At 33.1% G+C, this 23628-nt stretch overlaps 1 protein-coding gene across 1 annotated transcript; it reads right to left on the minus strand.

Moving 5' to 3' along the window:
* Window positions 1–399: 399 nt before the first annotated feature.
* On the minus strand, window positions 400–21279 carry LOC107443465 (epoxide hydrolase 1). Its single transcript, XM_043050084.2, has 8 exons — window positions 21205–21279; window positions 19732–19862; window positions 16300–16592; window positions 12666–12834; window positions 11302–11434; window positions 10387–10589; window positions 6356–6587; window positions 400–723 (listed from the first exon to the last, which is right to left on the minus strand). Exons 2-8 carry the CDS (start codon window positions 19856–19858, stop codon window positions 483–485), a joined length of 1398 nt encoding a protein of 465 aa, XP_042906018.1. The 5' UTR covers window positions 19859–19862; window positions 21205–21279; the 3' UTR covers window positions 400–482.
* Window positions 21280–23628: the final 2349 nt, after the last annotated feature.

The raw sequence follows: 23628 nt of genomic DNA on the forward strand, positions 1-23628 counted from the left end.
TTGAGTTGTTTTTAATAACTGTTGTTGTTGTCATTGGCCATTAAGGCAAGGGGTGCGATTGTTTTTGTTTTCCAGTAGCGTCATCTATGGTCAAGGATTCGAGTTTTTCTAGTTTTTAATAACAGAAGAACTAAAATTTAAAAAAACTCGTTAAACGAAATTTTCACCCTATAACATGATATTTTTCCAAAACAAATTGTTTTATTTATTTAATTTTATCCATTTTCCTGGTATAAATTTACCTTCATGTCTAATTAAGAAGACGATAACCACCCTGGACTTAACTTACTTTTAACTTAACACCCAACTTAAATTTTGCATTTGAATATAACCTGTGAAATATAGTACAGGGCATTCCTCTGTGGTACTTTACAAGCGATGAAGTAAAAATCTAAACACTTATGAAGCTAAATGGATGTTTGTTTATTGCTGGCAAACGAAATTGTAGACATGCAATAAGATTCCAATTACCATCAGTCATCTTATTTCTTCTTTAGCTTTTCCCTGATAAGCTGAGATATTTTTCTTTCTTCCACCAGTCGTACGAACTTCCAGATATCGTCAGCCAGCAGCTGAGGTTCTTCCAACGCTAAGAAGTGCCCCCCTTTATCGTGCGAGCTGTGCACCACCAGATTCTTCACCAAATTTCGTGAAATGAAGAACTTGGGTGCGGGCAAATCATTCACGCAATTGGTTATTCCACACGGCACTTCAATGGGCATTCTGAAAATCAAAGAAATAAATGTAAAAAAACATAATAAAAAAAATCCCTAATATTGATATGCATAGGGATTAGAAATAGCAAATCAATTTCAACAATTTTGACCTATTAAGCTACATGTTTGACGTTGCATGCACTTTGGATCTGTTGCTGTGAGTATGACGTTTATAATTGCAGTATAAAATAAAAAATTACTATTGACTATCAAAACTCGAAATTTCAATAAAAAGCAATAAGAGTATCATTTGGTGGTATATTTCTTTTATATTAGTAATAGATTTGTTTGAATTGCGTGGAGGAAACCAATTTCATACAAAAGTCGTGACTGGTATTGATGAGCGTTGATCTACGTATAGAGTTGCGCCGAAGTTGCTTTTGTTAAATTTGCTGTGGACCTTACAGAGGCAGAGTCTTAGACATTCTGAAAGTGAATATGAGAATTTGATTTAAAACCTCTCTCACTTTTGAATATTTTGAAGGAGGGATGACATGGGAAAAAGAAGTAAAACCATTTCATTTATAACTGGTTTAAGAGAGGAGTAAAAAAAGCTCTCACGATTTCATAAGCACATAAGCTATCCATCTCTATTTGGAGAAAAAAAAATTTTTTTTCTATGTATTAAAAAACTTTTGGTTATAAATTTTTTGTACCATTTGATCTGTTTTTGACATGCAAGTACGTCATTGTTGGATTTCAATTCCTCTCCTGTGACGGGTTTTTAAAATTGAATTCATAACTTTACAATTTTTATAAAGTGATGAATAACTTTTGATAAAATGGTTCGATTTCACTTTTAAGAATCTATCTACATATCTCACAGAAAATTACTAGATAAATTGCCAATTACCATGTTCAAAGCACAATGACGTTACCTAAGTTCTTCGTTAGAAAATCGTACTTCTTCTGAATGTTTCTTTTTCGGAAGATTTCAAATGATTTATAAGCTATGCAGGCTTCAAAAGCCGGTTTAAAATGGGCATACTAACCATTATCCGATTTTACGTAAAACAACTATTTAATCTTATTTAGGGCAATGTGCAAATTTGTTTTTAATTGATCCAAATTGGAAAAAGACCAGGTCGTAGTACCTGAGGAATGAAAACTAAAAACAAACAATTAAAGAAAAATGCACGAAAGATAGAAGTTCAGGCTTAGAAACATGTTTGGTGGGAACAATGGAAAGATATGTTGGGTGTTTAATCGCTCTCGATGGGAAACTTTTTGAATCAAGTTGGCTTATTCAAGAGCGGAGGACAGACTCATTTCAGTATTAACAGTGAAACAAACGATATTGTGAAAGTTGTACATTTTTAATGCACAAACGTTTTGGAACTTATTAGTACGAAAAGATAGGGCTGTACTCTTTACAGTGATCTTGAAAGGAATACCAATACCGTAATCGAACCTGTGATATTCTAATACCAAAAACGCACGTTGTTGTTCAATCAAATGCATGATGAGCATCTCGTCTCTTTTAATTTTAATTTTGAACTAGTCATGCAATTAACGAATGTTTACAGTTTTTCCGGATATATAGATTTAAAATTTGATCTCAATAAAATTATTTTTTTTTCTTCTTTTTTTTTCTGTATTTACGTACTTTTTTGTCTGGACATAAGAAAGTGTGTTCTGTTGAAATTTGAAATTATGTTTGTAGATATAACATTTCAATAATGATTACAAAGATTCAAAACAATAAAATCACATTTTTTTCATTGTTTGGAAAACAACGCAACATTTTACTTTAATTGAAGGTTCGAATGACAGCTCGTTCATTTGCATTTCCAGTAGAAGCACAGTTCTTCTGACAAACTTCTCATGAATTAGAACAGGGGTGATCAATATTAAGAAACTAAGCTCGATATCAATTGGGCACTTTTTTTCTTATCGTTTTTCGATTGTGGTAAGGAATTGACTTAGAGATAACAGAGGATATCTAGATAACTCGATCCATACGTTTGTTAAAAAACAAATATAGTAGCAGATATAAAAAGATGAAATTATCTAAAATAGTAGATACATATGGTTATAATTACTACAATGCTTTAATAACTATTAGATATATTAACAATCAAAATCTCTGGTTTTAAATTCTAAAATGAAAGTTATTGTAAGACTTCTCCCTCCTTTTTTTTCAAATTTCTTTCAAAGTACTTCTTTCAAGCAAAATTAGAACCAGACTTTATTTTGTAAGGACGATACGAACCCTGAATAAAGATAGAATCTGTTTTGCCTGTAAGAGAAAAAGAAATACCTAGATCAGTTTTCGTAAATTTAATAAAGCACTAATATGGCACCTGGGAGGCACTGTCGATTACGGCATCGCTCACACAACTAGTGGAGAGCTGGAGATCGTAAGTTAGATCCTGACAGCCGTTAAAATAACCGACAGCAAAGCGCATGCTGAACATATCGTGGGTGAAATTCCGCTCTTTGTTGGTGGAGTGGAAGTCTGGAGAGGGGTGCAGGCTAGGTTTGGTCCACGTCGTCTGACCAGTCTTAAAATTGCGTGGCATACTATCGTAGTGAAGAGATATAGTCCTGAAAATGGGGCTAGGTGCTTGGTTATGGTTGAATGATGTGTGAATCCCCGATTATTGGGAATGATATCTGTGACATCAAGTCACAAGTTTAATTTAATTTTGGTATAATTTCGTTTATTCATGATACAAATCCTTATTTGCTGATCTAATTCTTCTCACCTCTTAATCTGTAGTGCAATGGGGACTTTCTCCCCCTGACTTTACGTTCACATTCCTTTAGCCCTGCCCCTTCTTTTTTTCTCAGAAAGACACCTGTTTGCCGGTATCTTTGATGTCAGCGTGTCTCACAAAATCTGAGATGTCTTCCTTAACCGTAACGCTGGTAAAATAATTGTGAAAACGTCTCAACTTTCTGAAAATAAGTAATTTAACTTTAACTTTAAGCAAGAGGATAAATATTGGAGCGCAAGGGACGCTCGTGGCATTCAAAAAATCGTTTTCATGTAGCTCTCCGCTAAACGGAGTTTCATTTTTTCTCCCTCCTCCCCCCTGAGGTCGGAGCATAGCGTTAACACCGCCATTGCTGATGGTCGTGGCTGCATTCGCATTTTAAGTGTAAAAAAAACTTGTATTTTTCTTCAAGAAAACCATCTACCATTCTCAGCATGTTTTGGTGAATGATCACCGCGCAATGATTTCCTCAAAATGACAGTGGTTGCAGCTTTCCTTTGTGCCAAATGATGAAATTCATCGGAGTTTGTGTTGGTGTGGTGTTATATCGGCTGTCATGGTTTTCGCTGGTAAATGTTTGCAGAAGATGAAGTTATCCTGCGTTGATTGCGCTTTTCTTAAACTTGCGGACTCGTTCTGGCCGAACGAAGACCTCTAAAATAAAGAACCTTCCAGCCTCTCCTATTCCAGTACCTTCTCCATACGCTTACTGTGTTGTCGTCCTGATGTTAAATCAAGTTATAATAAAATAAATATGAATTTTCCACTTCATCTGAAAAAAGAAAAATAGATGTTCCGGTAACTGCTGGGTATTAATAAATGAATACTAAAGGAAGAGATTNAAGGGACGCTCGTGGCATTCAAAAAATCGTTTTCATGTAGCTCTCCGCTAAACGGAGTTTCATTTTTTCTCCCTCCTCCCCCCTGAGGTCGGAGCATAGCGTTAACACCGCCATTGCTGATGGTCGTGGCTGCATTCGCATTTTAAGTGTAAAAAAAACTTGTATTTTTCTTCAAGAAAACCATCTACCATTCTCAGCATGTTTTGGTGAATGATCACCGCGCAATGATTTCCTCAAAATGACAGTGGTTGCAGCTTCCCTTTGTGCCAAATGATGAAATTCATCGGAGTTTGTGTTGGTGTGGCGTTATATCGGCTGTCATGGGTTTCGCTGGTAAATGTTTGCAGAAGATGAAGTTATTCTGCATTGATTGCGCTTTTCTTGAGCTTGCGGACTCGTTCTGGCAGAACGAAGACCTCTAAAATGAAGAACCTTCCAGCCTCTCCTATTCCAGTACCTTCTCCATACGCTTACTGTGTTGTCGCCCTGATGCTAAATCAAGTTATAATAAAATAAATATGAATTTTCCACTTCATCTGAAAAAAAAAATAGATGTTCCGGTAACTGCTGGGTATTAATAAATGAATACTAAAGGAAGAGATTACTTAAGACAATTATGCAAAAAAAAAACAGGAAGGCACATGAGAAATAGATTTAGTGGCAGTACATTTTAAAGCGTTGAATTAACCCCCCCCCCAAAAAAAAACTGAAGTAAATAAATCATACCTTGTCTTGGTCCAGATAGCTGTACTAAAAAGGAAAGCAATCCATATATTGTCCACAAAAGAGTAAAAATTTAAAGAACAAGTCCAGAGTTCAGATGAAGTGGAAAATTCATATTTATTTTATTATAACTTGATTTAGCATCAGGGCGACAACACAGTAAGCGTATGGAGAAGGTACTAAAATAGGAGAGACTGGAAGGTTCTTCATTTTAGAGATCTTCGTTCTGCCAGAACGAGTCCGCAAGCCCAAGAAAAGCGCAATCAATGCAGAATAACTTCATCTTCTGCAAACATTTACCAGCGAAAACCATGACAGCCGATATAACGCCACACCAACACAAACTCCGATGAATTTCATCATTTGGCACAAAGGGAAGCTGCAACCACTGTCATTTTGAGGAAATCATTGAGCGGTGATCATTCACCAAAACATGCTGAGAATGGTAGATGGTTTTCTTGAAGAAAAATACAAGTTTTTTTTACACTTAAAATGCGAATGCAGCCACGACCATCAGCAATGGCGGTGTTAACGCCATGTTCCGACCTCAGGGGGGAGGANACGAACATTAACGGGAAAATGGCCGTCCGCGCGGACGTCGAATTCGAGAAATTTGTTGTCCGCGGAGAATTTTTGACCGCCGAGGACGGGCGGACGGGCTGTTTTTCGAGCCCTGGCCACGACCATCAGCAATGGCAGTGTTAACGCCATGCTCCGACCTCAGGGGGGAGGGGGGAGAAAAAATGAAACTCCGTTTAGCGGAGAGCTACATGAAAACGATTTTTTGAATGCCACGAGCGTCCCTTGCGCTCCGATATTTATCCTCTTGCTTAAAGTTAAAGTTAAATTACTTATTTTCAGAAAGTTGAGATGTTTTCACAATTATTTTACCACCGTTACGGTTAAGGAACACATCTCAGATTTTGTGAGACACGCTGACATCAAAGATACCGGCAAACAGGTGTCTTTCTAAGAAAAAAAGAAGGGGCAGGGCTAAAGGAATGTGAATGTAAAGTCAGGGGGAGAAAGTCCCCATTGCACTACAGATTAAGGGGCGAGAAGAATTAGATCAGCAAATAAGGATTTGTATCATGAATTAACGAAATTATACCAAAATTAAATTAAACTTGTGACTTGATGTCACAATATCCAGTACGAAAGGTGAACAATTCGTGACGGCGCTGTTGCTGCCAATCAGTCTGATTCGACTGACAGCAACAGCAGCTTTAAAATTGAAAACCTTGGAAGGGACAAATGAATGCACCCCAAAATGTTCCACATTATAACTTTTTAGAAGCATTAAAAAAATAGTGGATCTCAAATTCAATAAAAAAATGTCCCCCTTAGAACTTACTTTTCGTAGTCACTCCTGTGATCGTCATTAAAAGTTTCTTTATAAAAGCGGTGAGTAGAGGAAATGTTCGCGTTCACCCAGTATATCATGACGTTCGTCAGCAGCTCGTCCAGGGTGAACTTCTTGGTCAGTCCACCGTCAGGAAGGTATTTGTGGGTCGAATCTGTCCAGAGGGCGAATTTCTCCAGAATGTAGGCAGCCAGTCCCACCGGACTATCATTCAGTGCGTATGCTAAGAGATTTGTAAGTCAATTTATATCTTGGTTTTAGCCGTTAACATATGCGTTGAAAAATGACTGTAAATCTTCGGTGAGCCTTTTTATTCTGGACACAGATCAAAACGCGTGTTTAAAAAAATGCTCATAGCTCGAATAGCCTGCTTAATAAAATGGACACAACTCGACATGCGTGTTTAAGAAAATGAACGCTGCTTGAAATGCGAGCTTAAAAAAACGGTTTCAGCTCAAAATGTGTGGTTAAGAAAATGGCAGTTTTTCAATGTTTATTCCGAACTGAACAACTAAACAAAAAAGCTTGTAATGACATTTCTCTGCTTTTTTTAAACATTGAGCTTAATCAATACGGGGCAAAATCCCCAACTTTAGAATCGGAGCAGCTGAGTATATTACAGATTAAACTTCACGTTAATCTCTTTGAATTCAGCACACTAAACGATAAAGTGGGTTATTAATTTGCACAATGTCAATTTATTAACACTACTATAAATTTATAGAACCCATAACAACCTTGTAAAAAAGTTTAAAAATTTAATCAAATGTTATGATCTTTTTTATTAAGTAGCCAGTCGATTTTCTTTACCACGTATTTCGTACTGGGTCCATTTTCTTAAACAAGCATTTTAATCTGTATGCAGAATAAAAATCTAGCCAGCGAAATGCTTACAAAAGAAACGTATGCATCAATTAACAGTAGAGTGCCCATTGCAGTCTTTATCGTATAGCTACAAGTGAAAAAGAGTCAAGTTCATGATTTCTACTCGAATCTTTTCCCCAAAACAATTGAATGAATCAATAAGAACAAGGCAAGTTCAGATTCACAAAATTGTAAGCAATAAACAAATTAAATTTTAAAAGATTAACACGGTTTTTCTCTACACCAATCACCATCCAGGAAAGGACAAGTTGCGCCTGGTTCATGTGCTCATTGAAGTAGCTATAGTGTCCACAATAAAAATGCTTTAAAAGAATACAAGATACAAATTGGATTTAAAGTGCGTCTTTCAGTCACAGCATCCTCTGTAGTTCTCTGCTGCTGTGGAATAATTTAGAAATACTTCTCTCGCCGATCCCTGTCAATACTTGTCCCCCCCAAACTCCTAGTTGAAGAACCACGTGATCATAGTCACCAGCCGTGCTCGAGAGGAATTCTTTAAACAAACAAACATTACCTTGTTCTTAAAGAGCGTATCGTGCTTTTCAATTTTATTTTTAAATCTAGTGTTAGAGACGATTGAAGGCTTCAGAGATGCAGTACACTTAGCTTAATTTGAAACCTTAAATCTGAAATAACACTCGAAAAGAATAATATGTTCTACTTTTTTGGAGGGGGCTGTTGCTGTATCTTTTTAGATGCTTCAAAATGCGTGGTATGATTAGTTGATACTCTTAAAAGTTAGACTCCTTTCGAATTTAGGAAGATTTATTGTCAGACAGTTGTGTATCTGAGTTAATAAAAAGAACAAATTTAATAATTCAAAAATATTAAATTAGTAACTCACGTCTAATCAATATTAGTAATCTCACTGAAACCTTCTGAATAAAATAAACTCCAGGTTGATTTTTTCCCTTACATTACGTAAAATTACATTTGAAAATTCAATTGGTATCAATAGGGATTAAAAAACACTAAAGTGGAACCAGTAAAGTTGAATGATAACCTTTGAATTTTACACATTTTTTAATTTTTTTTAATCCACATACCTAATAACAATTTTAATTTCCTTATGTGTCTATGAAAAAATATATTTTTTTATTAAACTTGTAGTTAAAGGCATCATATCGATACAAATCGGTTCAATAATAAATAACTTGGAATCAGGTTGTTATTATTCATTATCTGTTTTCATCTTTGTTGCAAAAGTACATTTTTCATCTAAGAATGTCATATAGCTTTAGACTTCATCTCTACTCAGAATTGTTGAAACCGAATCCGATTTCCAAAAATTGTTTGAAATACTTAAAAAAAACTAATAACTGAACATTCCATTATAATTCATATTTTGAATGAACGAACGATAATCATGATGGAATAAAAAATGTGTCTTCTGAAACTTTTGTGCCAAGTTCACAGCATCTTTACGATATTTTGATGTTTTCATATTTAAGATGGCAGGGGACAAAATATATTAATCGATTGCAGTGATATTTTAAAGGAGTCCTTCCGAATATCAAAGACAATCATTTTTTTCATATTTAGGTAAAAATAATCCGAAAGCAATTTAAAGGATCACAATTTCAAGTCCATTCATTTAGACTGATATATTTTTTGCAATCATATTTTAGTGAAAGATTTAATTAAACATTTTCTGTTAAGGATACGTTATAACTCCTTTGAGACGACTCTCATCACATTGATAGAATGCTTTTTTCCAAATATTCTCATAACTGCTGTGAGATTTCATCAGTTGTGCTAGGTCAACTTTAATCTATTTTAATCAGACGGCCTTTATATATATTCAGAATGTGGCCATTAATGAATATGGGAGATTCCGTGGTTCGACGCATCATCTCGAACGTATATCGTAAGTTTTGATGTTTGCTTCTACGCATGCTCGCGCTTCATTTCTATCCAACATATCTTTACGTTCTGTGGGCTCAATAAGCACGCAATTGCTTTATAGGTATTGAAAAATTTATATAAAAGAGACGCGAATGAACTTTTTGCACCGGTAAGAAAATTGCAAAGAAAAAGGGAAAATTTTGAGAAAGTATTTTAAGCTTTAATTTACGTGTCTTAATTGTGTTAATTTAAGACACTTCTTTAAACACAGCTAAAAGAATGAATACATACATTGTTTTTAATTTATATATATATATATATATATATGGTTATGTAATTGTTAAAATTATAGGTTTGCCACGAGTTTAAGGTACTTAAACTCATTTTCATTGGCTNTACTTTGCATGTCTTTTTTCTCTTCATTTTCATGCATTGTCATCCAATTCTGAACTGTGTGCTAAATTTGAAGTTTGTAGCTAGTCGGGAAGTTAGTTTAAAATCGATTACAAAATTCCACCCGGACAGACATACACGAAGGCAAGTTTATATAAACGTGGTAATAAAATAGAACGGTGTTGCATAATTCTCCTAAGTTATTTAACGAACTTGATCTTAAGACGAATCTTTCACAAAACCTCAAGATATAAAAGGGATGCATTTACAATGTTCTCATCCGTATGATAAAATCGTAATAAATTACCGCTCTTTCGATAATTTCTTTTCAATCATTAGGTTTGCGTTTTGCCATCTAACGGAATTTTGAAAAATGTCTTTCTTTTGCTCATGACCATTTACAGAAACAATTTCATTCAAAAGAGTGCATGCGCGCTTCTCTGACATTCCCATAAGCACACTGCAGGTGTGCACATGCGGTTACTTCAAATTGCAATGATACGGAATGATAAGTAAAATGGCGAAATCTAGGGAATGAAAAGAGTTTGTGATTTAATTCTTTTTTACATTTGAAAAGTTACTTCAACGCTCTATTATTGAACATTTAAAAAGTAACTCCAACGCTCTATTATCTGAGCTCATAAAAATTTGCCAAAAATGAAAACTAATCATTGAATTCGATCATTTTAGTCTACATGAAAAAATCTCACCAAATCGGTAAGTTTTGAAAAAGTTTAATAACTTTTAAATTTTTGAGTTTCTTATCTAAGGCCCTGATAATTTTTTACCACAAGATGGTTATGTAATTGTTAAAATTATAGGTTTGCCACGAGTTTAAGGTACTTAAACTCATTTTCATTGGCTAAAAACTTTTTTAAAAAACTCGTTAATCTACTCACCCAATGTGTCTGGTCTGGTGCTTTGAATGTGAAAATAGCCTGTTGCTTCTATCATGTTTCTAATCATCTCTCTGAAGGGGTAGATGCACTTGTACTGTTGGGGGGAGACGAAAGAGGGACAGACACTCGCCAGGATGTATTTCGCTGCCAATGAGAAACTGAAAGCATTGAAGGTGAAGTAGTTCACGTGAACTCCTAATATCCTGTAATGGCAGAAACAGAAAAAGGCAAGTTGAAAAATCTGCTCTTAGCAAATCTCACCGGCATTTTACAATGCATCTGGCTGCTTGGAAAAGACTTCGGTGTTTTATAATCTGTCTGATAGTTCTTTTAGGCTTATAATGAACCTTTAGTTTTATTTTAAGAGACTTAACAGTATTCCAAATTTTCAAATCCCAATTTCAATATTGTTCTTAATACCAATTCTCAAATCATTGTGTTCTTACCTCATTCAGTTCTCAAATTCCATTTTTCATACCTCAATTTATTCATTAATTTATTTTCAATTATATTAATTAATAAAGTGAACAAAAGGAATATAGGGTATGCTTTGCTATGCGTAGACTTGTAAAAAAGTGCGTAAAAGACAATTAAAGGTACAGAAATAGAATCGAAATTATTCCTGTGCTTTTATTTGTACGTCACTATCATTGTCTTTTGTTTTAATAGAATAAGCATCTGAAATACATTATTGCATTTATGTGAAGTGGTTTCATACATTTATTTTCTTAATATAGAATGAAAGGGAACTGATAAAAGTATGCATGAAAACCTTTCTTGTCTCCAATGAAATGCTGTGATTTCTTATGACCATGAAAGGGTCAAAACAGTGCGCCGGTATTACTTTTTCATGTATGCCGTAAAATATGGATCCCGATTTCATGAGTAATAATACACCACAATTTGAAAACTTACTTGTCCGGATAAACTTTGGACATGTTCATGGCAATTATTGCACCCCAGTCTCCTCCTTGAACGTAGAATTTAGAATGTCCCAGTCGTTCCATCAGGGTCTTAAAAACTCTGCCCGCGGCTCTTGTGCCAAAACCTACAAAAGTTTAAATTGCAGCTGAAATGATTGTGATTGCAAGGAGTCAAAATTCTTCCAAATAAGTGATAATCCCATTCCTTTTCACACTGAGGAAAAATACAAAAAAAATATTCTGTTTGGAAAGCTTTGGGGAGATATTGTTGAAAGGAATAATCAAAAATGTGGATTTGTGGTGTTCTGGATATGGTCTAGAAAGAGATCAGTTGCTGCATTTTATGCCTCTTCTGACCATGCCCATCCATTAAAAAATCTGCATCGTATAGACGTTGTACCAAACAAATTTTGCAAATAACGAAATGGGTGCCTTTCACTTGAGTCATTCAATGCTGGATCTCTTTTGGGAGAAATAGTCAGAAACTAGGCACAGATTAGATTCTATGGACTATACTGACTTAATTGCTATTGCTTTTTCTATTTTATCCTCTTTTTGCCTATAACCTCTGAAATCTTCCTCTAGAAATACGAAATAAACACCGATTGTGATCTACAACCAGCAAAATATGTCGTGCAAAGTTATAATAGTTATAGGTGCTTAGTTTTCCGTAAAAATTTGTTTTTCGTTGTTTTAAATAAATTCTATGTTCTATTTATTACAAATTGAAGATGTTTTTCCTAAAATAATCGTATTTTGTTAAAAATGAAAAGTAACGAATTTTGTTTCAAGCTAATTTTTTCTTATTCACGAATATTACGTAAAATTTGTTTTAGCTCAGAATAGCTACAATAGATTTATTAAAAATACACTCCCAGAAAAACGGGTTCCACTTTCAATAATGTCAGTCATTTTAACCGTTATAGTGGGTGAAATTGGCACACAATTAACGTTATTTTTGCCAGCGTTCACGCATCGTTGAATCAAGTTTGAAAGAAGAATTTGAAAAATAATATGAAATTTGATATTATAACTCCATACATGTCTTTAGAATACAAAAAACTATGCATATTTTGGAAAATAGATTACAATTTAAATTACTAATAAAAAAAATATTTGTCCAATCACCACTGACACTGGAAAATAAAAAGAAAGGATTAAGGTAATAGTATTTATTTGTATATTCCTCAGTTTCCGTTTCGCACTCCAATTTTGCTGTTCATTGCTGGAAAGTAATGTGTAAAATTCTGAAAAAAACTTTTGTGATTTTTCAATTAAATAGCGATGATTGTATCCTATAATACAAATTTCATAAGAAATCCGGAAATATGAAGACTTTTTACAAGAAAGTGATACCTTTTTGGTGTGGAGATTCAGAAAATCCGTATCCGGGAATGGAAGGGCATATCACTTCGAAAACGAAGTCCTGGTCATCCCTTTCAGTTGTCAACAGCGGTATCAGTTTGTAGAATTCGACGAAAGAACCCGGCCACCCATGTAGGACGAGGAGAGGAAACACTCTCGGCTGTAAAAGAATTGTAAAAGTCACCAGTATTTTCTTCTAACCAGTCAGATATTTTCAGTTTTCATTACATTCAGCTTATATGTGCCTTTACACTCATTAAGAAATGTGCAAGTAACAACTAAAACAGACTGATTTTGCTGAGGCTTATTGCAATAAACCTATAACAAGGCACTCTTACTATAAACATGCATTACTCATAATTGCAAACTACTTCAATTAAATTAGGCTTATGTACAATGGATGATGCATTTTTAAAGGGACATCTGACCTTCAAAATGAGAAAAATTTAGTTTTAAAGATATTTAAAAAAATTAATGAATAATAGGCAACAAACCATGTTTAACTCCGAGTTTTTCTTACAGAGTTTATAAGATAATGAATTTGAAAAAGGTCTGTGCATCAATATGCAGTTCCTGTTGGCGAAGTTGCTTTTTTCTCGTAGGGGAATTTTTCAATGTTCAATAAGGAAGGTTTTAATAAAGGAACAAACATAATTGAAACGTGCTTTTTGAAGAAATTTCTGGAGACAAAATTAAAATTTTGTACCTAGTTACGTTTTATTTTTATACGGTGACCATTACCACTTAAATGTATTTAAATGCTTATACACAACGTATTTGGGTAAATATTTAATCAAAAAATTGAAATTCGTTCGCAAGGAACTTTTTAATTACCAATAATTAAAAACGAGACTTTTAGCTGTAGCTTTAAAACTAATTATTATTTTTTCTAAAATTTTGTACACAGACTACTACTAATGCTACCAATATTCTGTTGAAATTTTTAAAAAATCGAATAAAAATTGCACTTTTTTTTGTTCTGAACTTCCAGTGTTTCCTTGATTAGTAAAAATGTCAGCTGAGCTTTTGCCATAATCCTAAAAGTGTCTGGCTGATTCGAAAAAAACAGGAAATTTTTTCAACTAGCATAGTTCATAGAAAAATGACGATGAATGTTTGCAAAAGGCCGTATTATTCAATTAGGCTACGGCGATCTACGGCGGCTCAGTAAATAGAGTGCCCACTTCCCTACTGTTATAATGTTTAGTTTAGTGTTATAATTTTAGAGATTGCTAATTTTAGTTTTTTGTGGTTTTAATTTATATTATTTCATGGTTCATTTTTAACAACTTTTACTGTTATTTGGAATTTTTCCATTAACACTAATCCTTTAATAAAATGATGATATACATTAGATCGTATAGTACTTAGAATAATTACTTAATAAAAGTATAATTTGCGTGGTGTGTAAATAAAAATCAAGAGTTATGAATATAACTCAATATCGAAATAATTACGTTGTAACTTAAACGTTAAAATAATTAATAATGTCATATCTTACGTTTAATATCAATTACTAGTGTCCGATGTGCTCATGCAGACCAGTCACGTGCCCCGAGATCAAATAGCAATATTAATCGGTTTAACTATGCTGCAATTTGGATTAGAATTAATCATATATTATGTTATTTGACACAATTTAATGAAATAATTAGTTATTTAGAAGAATTATAAACAATCCTTGAGATTTATGGCACCGGACTGCACGTGCACTATCTTTAACCCTATCTAAAGAAATGGCATGAGACATAGTCAAAATTGAAGAATAATTAACATTTTAAATAAAAATGCATTAAAACAAAAATCTTGATTGCATGCATTGATACTTACACAAACATATTCTGCATTAAAACAATAATTAGAATACATTAGGTACTCAAAATTTCGATGCGGCACCTTCTAAAATAATTTTCAAATATTTTAACAAATTAATTTCTTTTACTCGAGTACGCCCTCTAGCGGGAGCCTGAAAATATCAGGCATTAATTTATCATATTGGGATATCTTTCAGACCCAGAACACGCCGAACATTTGAAGAAAAATTTCTCAATAATTTTTAACTTCTATTATCAACAAACTTGCAACTGATAACTTCCGATTTCGCTATCGCTTACTGTTACAGATGTATGTATTAAGGTAAAATGCATTTCTTTGTCTTCAATTCATTACAAATTAAAGTGAAGTCAACATTGCTTTCGTCATTACAATGAATAAATGTGGATTCAGAACGCACAGAACTGTAATAGTTATAGAATATTCTTCTTCGTTATAGAATAGTATATATATTTCTGCATCCATATAATTCGGAAAACAATAAAAAATTATCCAAATTACTTGAAATAGTGCCATTTGTGCTGATTCTTAATTAATTTTTATCGTTTTCTTGGTAAGTATTTTTTAGTTTTGAAAGAATAATTTCAACTAGAATTCAGCTATTCTGTTTTTAGCTACATATTCAAATTCATACCAAGATCTTATAATTATAAAATTTTGCTGTGTAGTATGTTATCTAAAAGTAATGAAGGGATAAACTATGTATCTATTATTTGAGAATAAAGTTTTCAAACAAAGAACATATCATTTTGGAATTCTCCAGATTTATTTTAACAAATTAATTTCTTTTATTGAAACCATTTCGCAATTTAACAACTGACCAAATTGGCTGTGTTAAAAAAAATTATCACGCACGTGGTTTTAGATGAACGGAGTAATTATTATTTTAAGAACCTACTTTAAGTTAAGTTTTACTATTACAATAATTTCATACATTTTTTACTTTAAGGCGCATTGCTAAGCAATAAAAAAAGTATTTAGATTCTGAATTCGGTTAAACAAAATGGTACTTATCTGGTCCCTGGATTCAGGACGCCATTTAGGCCAAAGCGTCCTATAGTAAACGCTACCTATAAGAGAAAATTTTTAACAAAAGAGGTTACGCGCTCTTCGTCGAAAAATTCGAAAAAGAGGAGGGAGAAAAAGCGCCATCTGGCATTCGCTGATAGGTTCTCATACCGTTACGTCACTCCTGTTCAGCCATTTACCGCCTGCTAGGGAATAATCATTTGCGAAAGGATTTTAGACTCAAAAAGGGAAAATTCGCGACCCAGCCACCAATCAATGCTACAAAACAGATTAAAAATAATAAAAGAAAATACCTTTTTACAATTCAAATATAGGTCTGTGAAGTCTCGATTTTTTTTAAATAAAAATTTAATGTACTGAAAATTAATATATAACACTAAGAGGCGACCCAAGTTCAAATATCAGCTATCGTTGATCGATACGAATTCTGCTCCAGCCTCGCATGGCGTAAGATCATGTTAGACGTATCATCGGATAGTATCCTTTGCCGCCGGGCAGCCTTTGTGAGGTTTTCGCTGTTTTTTTCTCCCTGTAACGCAAAGGCGAGTTAGTTCTACCAAAAATTTCCCCACAAAGGCAAATTTCTCCGATTCCAGGAGATCTTGTTTTCTTAGTTGGGTAAAAAATTTCAACCCTAAAACAGATCTACTGTTCAACGCTGGTTATGAAATAAAAGTATCGTACGGCTTTTATTTTTTTGAAATACCTTTGGGATTATTAAATTATTATACACGAAGAATTATTTTCATTAAAAAAAACTTACTTTTCTCTCTCCCGCCTGGATAGGTTTGACATGAATAAAGTGTACTCTCAATCCTTCGATTTTTGTTTTAAACTGAGGGTATCTGTTGATGAGTTGTTCTTCCTGGCGACGCCAATCGTACTCCGTTTTCCAATAATTGACCACTTCTCGAAGATAGTCCGAGTGGAAGCCATACTCGAAGTTTGTGTCCACCAGAGACTGAGGGATCCTTGCTATTTCCAAACGATGCCTTAAATCTGTCAGTACCTCTTCAGGAACACGGACGGTGAATGGCTCGCATTCTTCATTTCCCCCTTTCACAAATAATACAGTTTATTAAATAAATATCTTCGATATGTTAATTGAAATAAAAAGGGTGAATCTTAAACTGTGTTAATCACTTTCTTCTGTAAAACAGGCAGCCAAATGTTTCAAGACTGAATGTTCACGTAAGGGAACCTATTTATTGCAGCTTCAAAAAAGTTTTATTTAGAATTTATCTTGTGAAAATATTTTTTTCCTGTGAAAAATTATGAGTTAAAGAAAAATTTAAAATTTCATAGTGCGCTTTTCTCTTGGAATCAAACTGGGAAAGAGAGGTGCCAAAGTTATGAACTTATGAATAACCCAGAATAATTCAAGCATATTTTTAAATAAAATCTTCGAGACATGAATAATACTGTAGTGGAATAAGTGACAAACTAGGTTCTAGGACTGAAATTCCTGTGCACCTGTGAGCTTCTATAGCAAACCTGGAAAAGGTAACTTAAAATGAACTGAACTGAATTCAAATCAATGAAATATGTATAGATACTATTGCAAAAGATTTTTCTTTCGCTTTTTAACTTTTTCTATCTTTTTTGATTTTTTATCATATGGGATCCTGTATAATGTTAACTACGACTATGTTCTTTAAATCTTATTAAAGTGAAGTTTTAAATTTTGCACTTCTCCTTTTTTATCTTGAACGATTAATACATTTCAAATGCTGATAAAATACACGCAACCTATCTCGCTTAACCAGTTTTGTTTTGTGTAGCAGTAATTAACAGAAAATTTTTCACATAAATACGTGCTGAGTGTCCAGTAATAAAGTTCTGTATTGCATATAATATTTTTTTTTTTTGCATTTGCTTATTTTTCAATTTCAATTTAATTATAATTCACCAATCTTTTTTACAAATTTATTTGACGCAATATAATTAACTTCATTGTGACTTCGGATAAGCCCCATAAGCTTTTCTACCACTAAAGAAATCTCCATAAATCTCGATTTTACAAGTTTTGTGAATCCTTCTGTTTTGTCGTGTTTGTCTTTAAGTTTTTTTCTTAAGAACTAATTCCTTAATTTTGAGTTAAAATTTTCGTGTGCTTTTTCAGGGCATAAACATATTATAAAATAGATATTTCATCACCAATCTTCCAATTTAATTATTCACTGTTGATTATTGTAGCCCCTGGATGGCGCTGTTTAATTATGTAAATTATAACTCTTAATAAGTTTCACTTCACTACTCATCTATCCCCTATCTTGTTAAAAGCATTTATATTTGCTAATTATGTTTATCTAATAATAAACTCGTATTTTAAAAGGCAATCTGAACTTTTTACTGGATTAATAATGCCGCAAATCATTGAGTAAGTCACATTCCTGCACTATTGAAGAATAAAAAGTGAAGACAACACAAGTGAACAAAGGTTAAGCAATACTTATCTCTGCTACCTTTTACTCGCATAAGTGCGTGACTACCAACAAAACAAAGATATTACAAGGCTACAAAATTTACTTAAATAAATAATTAACTCATTTGCCTGCTTATGCCGCTATATCTTCTTAGTAAGAAGATTATTTGAATAACAAATCTGTGCAAAAGTCATGATTAAAATGTGGTAAGCAAAAAAGCAGTATTTTCATCATAGCGATCGACAGACAACCCTTCAGAGGACGATTAAAAAATTGTCTGCAAATTATAACCCTATAATTACCTTTTTTTGTTGAAATTGCACCCCATGTGCTTATTATTTTTATTTTTAACAAACATAGAATTATTATGAATGTTTCATAATATTCCAAAAATTACTTCATTTCACGCTTGTTTCTTCTTCATTTTAGAAATGAACTTTGTAATGTTTACCATATTTTGCGAAATGCTTTAAAACACATTACTAATCTCAACAGCTTTTTTCAATCATTTGAAATATTCAATTTTTAAAAAAGTGACCACATGTTAAAAATTCTAAAACAGGCCACTGGACAGTAGCAAAATATCCTAATTGTATCCAGTAATTGTGATATAAATTCAAAACGAAAGAACAGCATCCCTCGGAAGGACTTTCAGAGGAACAACCTTGCTAAAAAGCAGAGTAACAGAATTGAGCTACTTCGTTACGCTATGAGGACAAAATTCAATGGATAAATCAAATGCCTCGTTAGTCACTATCATCATCTTCAATTATATCGTAATTTTATTAATTAATTTATTTTTTCTTTAATTTTTTTTTATACTTATGACAAGAGTTTTTCAGATTCAATGGATTTCAGGTCCAGTCTTGTTTTTGATGAAGATCTGTTTAGGGTGATGGAATTATGTACTAACCCCGTTAATATTGACAGACCGTTTTCTTGACTGTGATCAAAGTCACAATAATGAGGTTTCAGATAACTTTTAGCCAGATGTTCTGACTACGTTATAGATTTCTCCTTTGATGCGGACTTCCTCTAGAATGTTTAGATTATTAATTTTTAACTCTTAAAGGGGTAGAATTTTTTAAGGGCATTCAAAAGGTGTTTCTGGGGTGATAAAGAGAATGGTACGTTTTAAACCTACTGCACAATTTGTTTTACCTAAAAGTTTCATAAATATTATTAACTACTTTGTCTATGGATAAATCAATTCCTTTCTACAACGCTAAACGGTTCATTAAAAAATCTATAAGAGAGAACTTTTGGTATAACATAAGAGAGCAAATAAAGACAAGAAATGGATACAAATGTTCCGTTATAGCCAAGGAACAACTCTGCTGTTACTTTTCGCCTCGCTACTGACCACGATTTCCTCTCCAAGCATCGTATAAAAAAATTCTTTCAAGTCCATCTTGCCAGCGTGAACAAAAGGACGTTTGGGTCTGCAATGGACACTTGTGGGTGGAGAGTTCGGATTAAGATGAACGATTTACAGATTTACTGTAGTTTCAGTTTTATTATCCCTGTTTCTTGTTCTGTTGTTTGTTTTTTCTGTCTACTGTAGTCTTTTAGTCTGCTGTTAGAAATAAAAATTTGAAAAAACTTTTCGTTCTATTTATTTTTTAAAATTTCATAAAAAATTTTCATTCTTTTCGGAAACTGAATCTTGTGTGTGGTCTTTAAATTTAACCATTTCGTGTACAATATCGGCCGATTAAGCAACATTACACTAATAATTATATTTAACAATTAAAAACGATGAAAAGTACCTTTCTCCTCTTCGCCGAACCATCCCGCCTCTCCTGTCTGGAGGGAGTGGAGATTACTTTGGCGCCATTTCTTCAATATGAAATGAATCGATACTGAGACTAACACAGCTACGAATAGTAAAAACATTCTTCTGAAACACACAATTTACTTTATTTATTATATTAATGTCATTTTTGATGAAAAGAAACAACCCGATTCAATTATCAGCAAGTGGTTACATATTTGTAACTTTGAAAAAGTTACAAATGTACCCAGAGTCGGGCAGTCTCGTAAATCACTCCTTAGGTAGATTTTATTCATTTAGTTACATAAATAATTTTTCTTTATTTATTTATATACTGCAGTTGACAAAATCTTAATACAAATAAATGGAATTCTAAAATAAGTACATTTTTCGAGATTAATATCATTCTTTTCAGCGTAAAAATGTCATCGGAAGCGATGCCTCACTAGCTTGTCTCTTTAAGAAAAAAATCAANAGCGTTACGGTTAAGAAACACATCTCCGATCTTGTAAGGCACGCTGACATCAAAGATACCGACAACCATCTGTAAAATTCTACGAAAAAGGGTTGGGCTAAAGGAATGTGAACGTAGAGTCAGGGGGAGAAAGTCCCCATTGCACTACAGATTAAGGGGCGAGAAGAATTATATCAGGAAATAAGGATTTGTAACAGGAATTAACGAAATTATACCAAAATTAAATTAAACTTGTGACTTGATGTCACAGTCACCTAAATCTGAGATCCTCTTTATCCGAAATTCATTGCATGTGCACCAAGTTTCATTAAAGGCATGGACCTTCTAGGATTGGATTGTTTCCCCTATCTTCAGTACTAACTCCCTTCAAAGTGTGATTCGATATATTTCATCACAGTTTTTTTCAGTGAAGTGTTCACAGAAAATCTTTACATTTTGACTACCGACGCACAATGGAAACATATATTGGCTTAGTCTTCGTTCATCTTCGGCGTAATTTAGCATAAAAACTCAAATGAATTATCAAATGACTTTTAAAGGGGTATTTTCCTTCCTTTTCAAAATTAAATTTTTTGCTACGCTCAAACCACAACAAACAAAATTGCAATCCTTACAAATTATTCAATACCTATAATACTAATTTCAAACCTATAATACTAATTTCAAAACCTATAATACTAATTAAAAAGTACGACGCAAAGAGCAAAAAAAATAAATAAATAAATAAATAAATAACGCAAAATAATTTTATAATAATAAAAAATTTTAATTTTTTTGAACTCAAAACTATTTAAACTACTTTATTTAACTCAAAATTGTCAATTAATTGTTAGAAAATCTTTCAAAGAGTTTTATTGATACAAAATGTTAACCAATTGACAAACTAACTTTTCATTACTCTTCAAATAAATTTATTTTCGAAAAATCGGTGATTCTGTGGTCTCATTTTCCCTAAAAAGTAACTTTGTTAATAATAAGTGCATGCATGCTTACCTCTTATATTTAGAAGATTTCAGTTTGGAACGATTTTCTCTAATAAGTTGGGCGATGAATATCAGAGAGAGAGAGAGGGGAGATTACAGGAGAGATTAACATCCGAAGTATTTCAGCTGCTACCTTTGGAATTCTAATATTGAGGAAAGAATATACTTCTAATTTAAAGCTTCCAAATTGTTTCTTTAAATTAGAGTTTTTCAACCTGTGGTTCATGGACCCCCAAATAAATCTATTTTGATATTATCTATTTAAAGTTTTAATAGATAATATCAAAATAGATTTATGTGGTTAATCTTAAATTTGAAAAAGGCATAGATATATATTTGCACCTAAAATATTCTGTCAGACTCTGCAAGCGTTAGAGAATCGTGCAATAGTGTGCGGAAACAATACTTTTAACGAACACGTTTACGGACGCAAATTTGTTTTTAAAATCATATTGAGAGGCACTCGGAAATATTTTTAAAAAAATCACGCATGTGAGTGCAATTGTTGTGACGATTTATGATTCGCATTCCTCCTCTAAAGACCACCTTCAATCAGGAACACTCATGGGAGGCACGGGATTTTTTTCATAGACTTTGTGCTGAAGAAAACCTTTAGGAGAGATCATTGAAACCTCTCCCCAGACAAACATCTGCACCCAATGAGGAGAAGATCACATAAGGAAACACGAAAAAATATCGAAACAAAGCAAATAAGTAGATAAACATTTATTCAAAATTTTCGTGTGAGTTTCTAATTTAGAGATTTTTGACGATATAACTTCATGTTGCAATCAGAGCGCACTCGAGACGATGATTTGCTTTTAGAATTGAAAGTTAAATTAGAAGCAAAAAGTTACTTACGAAAAAAAACTAAGCCTCTTCTCATCTTTTAAAGCTAACTCATCTTTACGATATAAAATTAAATGCAAACTTAAACAAAAACCTTAATTGTTTATTTATTTAAAACAGTTTTATCATTCATAATTGGTAAGTTTGTTTAATTTACACCTATAATTATACCAGTTGGGATCATTTTTATTGAAGCTAAACTGTGTTTATTTATAGACACGACACCAACAGAAGTGACATTTCCGAGTCAGGAAAATGACACCGACTAAAAATAAAATCTCATGTGAAAATCTCTGATAACAATTTTGAAGTCAATGGAGAGACCTTTCACTCAAACTGCATTTAATTTTAAGAGAATTCTTTTCCAATGACTGGTATAATTGGGATATCGCATAAAAATATTCACCTGTTGTCTTCAATGAAACAAATTAGCTAAGAAAGTAAATATGAGAAAACGATGAGGCAAATGATGTGATATTAGGATGATTCTCATGTGACTTCCAAATTTTTTCATGTTTTTAGTCCCAGAAAAGTGTATTTGTGACTACCGACTGATAAAAGTCACACTAAATAGTCAATGCTACTTTTATGTGATATCACAAAACAAAACATCAAACTCGCATTGTGACCTGTTTCGGACTAGCGACCGCTCGTCTGGGAAGTGGCGCATTCTAGCGCTGCTGTATTCAATAAGTATATAAATTAGGAGATAAGGTAGGCACTATCAGGGCCTGATTATCGCCTAGGGCTCACAATCTCTGGAGGCCTCAAAAATTAGTAAAAAGTCCTCAATATTATTATTTCTTTTAAATACTGAAAGAAACCGTTTTTCTATTAAAAAAAAAATTCATTTATTTTATTTCAAATTTTCTTTATATCGTGATAAAACCAAACTCGCAACCAACATTGCAGTAATCAAATTCGAAAGTAAGGTGGGCTGGCTCTGTATTCGTTAAACTAATAAATAATTGCAGCTTAATGACACAGAAAATGTCCATGATAGTTCTTGTTTGTGGTCACCTTAAGTCTTTAACTATTTTTATTTGAATATGAACTTTTAGCAAAAATCGCTAATATCTATTGTTTGTGGTCACCCAACTACTTTTTATTTTGACATAACATTGTTTTGTTTTATATTTTGCTTTAACATATAGATGCATAAACTTTATCTTCGAAAAATAATCTTCAATTGTCTGCTTTTAAAATTCCTTAGAATGTTTCTCTTGCAGTTCAAAAGACTCGTTTTTACTGTTATGGTTACTCTTTGGTAATTTAATTTCAAAACATTTTTTGTAGAGGGCCCGGAAAATTTGGTGGCCCTTGGGCCTGTGCTTTTGTCTTGATCTCTCCCTGGTCACTACAGTTTGTCTGTAGAAAGAAAACTTCTCTCGCCAGGAAGTCTGCTGCTAAGGAAACGAGAAATTGGGCATTTCAGAGAAGACTTTCTCCCTTCATTTCCTTTCTCTAGCCAACACGAGCCGAAACTCGTCTTAAATAATGACCCGACGCCCTTACTTGAAATAGTCAACCATAATCATAGCCAACGAATGGATTGGGGAGTTCTTTACAAAGACAAATTATACTA

This window comes from Parasteatoda tepidariorum, chromosome 3, assembly GCF_043381705.1.
Source record: "Parasteatoda tepidariorum isolate YZ-2023 chromosome 3, CAS_Ptep_4.0, whole genome shotgun sequence".
NCBI classification, from domain to species: domain Eukaryota; kingdom Metazoa; phylum Arthropoda; class Arachnida; order Araneae; family Theridiidae; genus Parasteatoda; species Parasteatoda tepidariorum.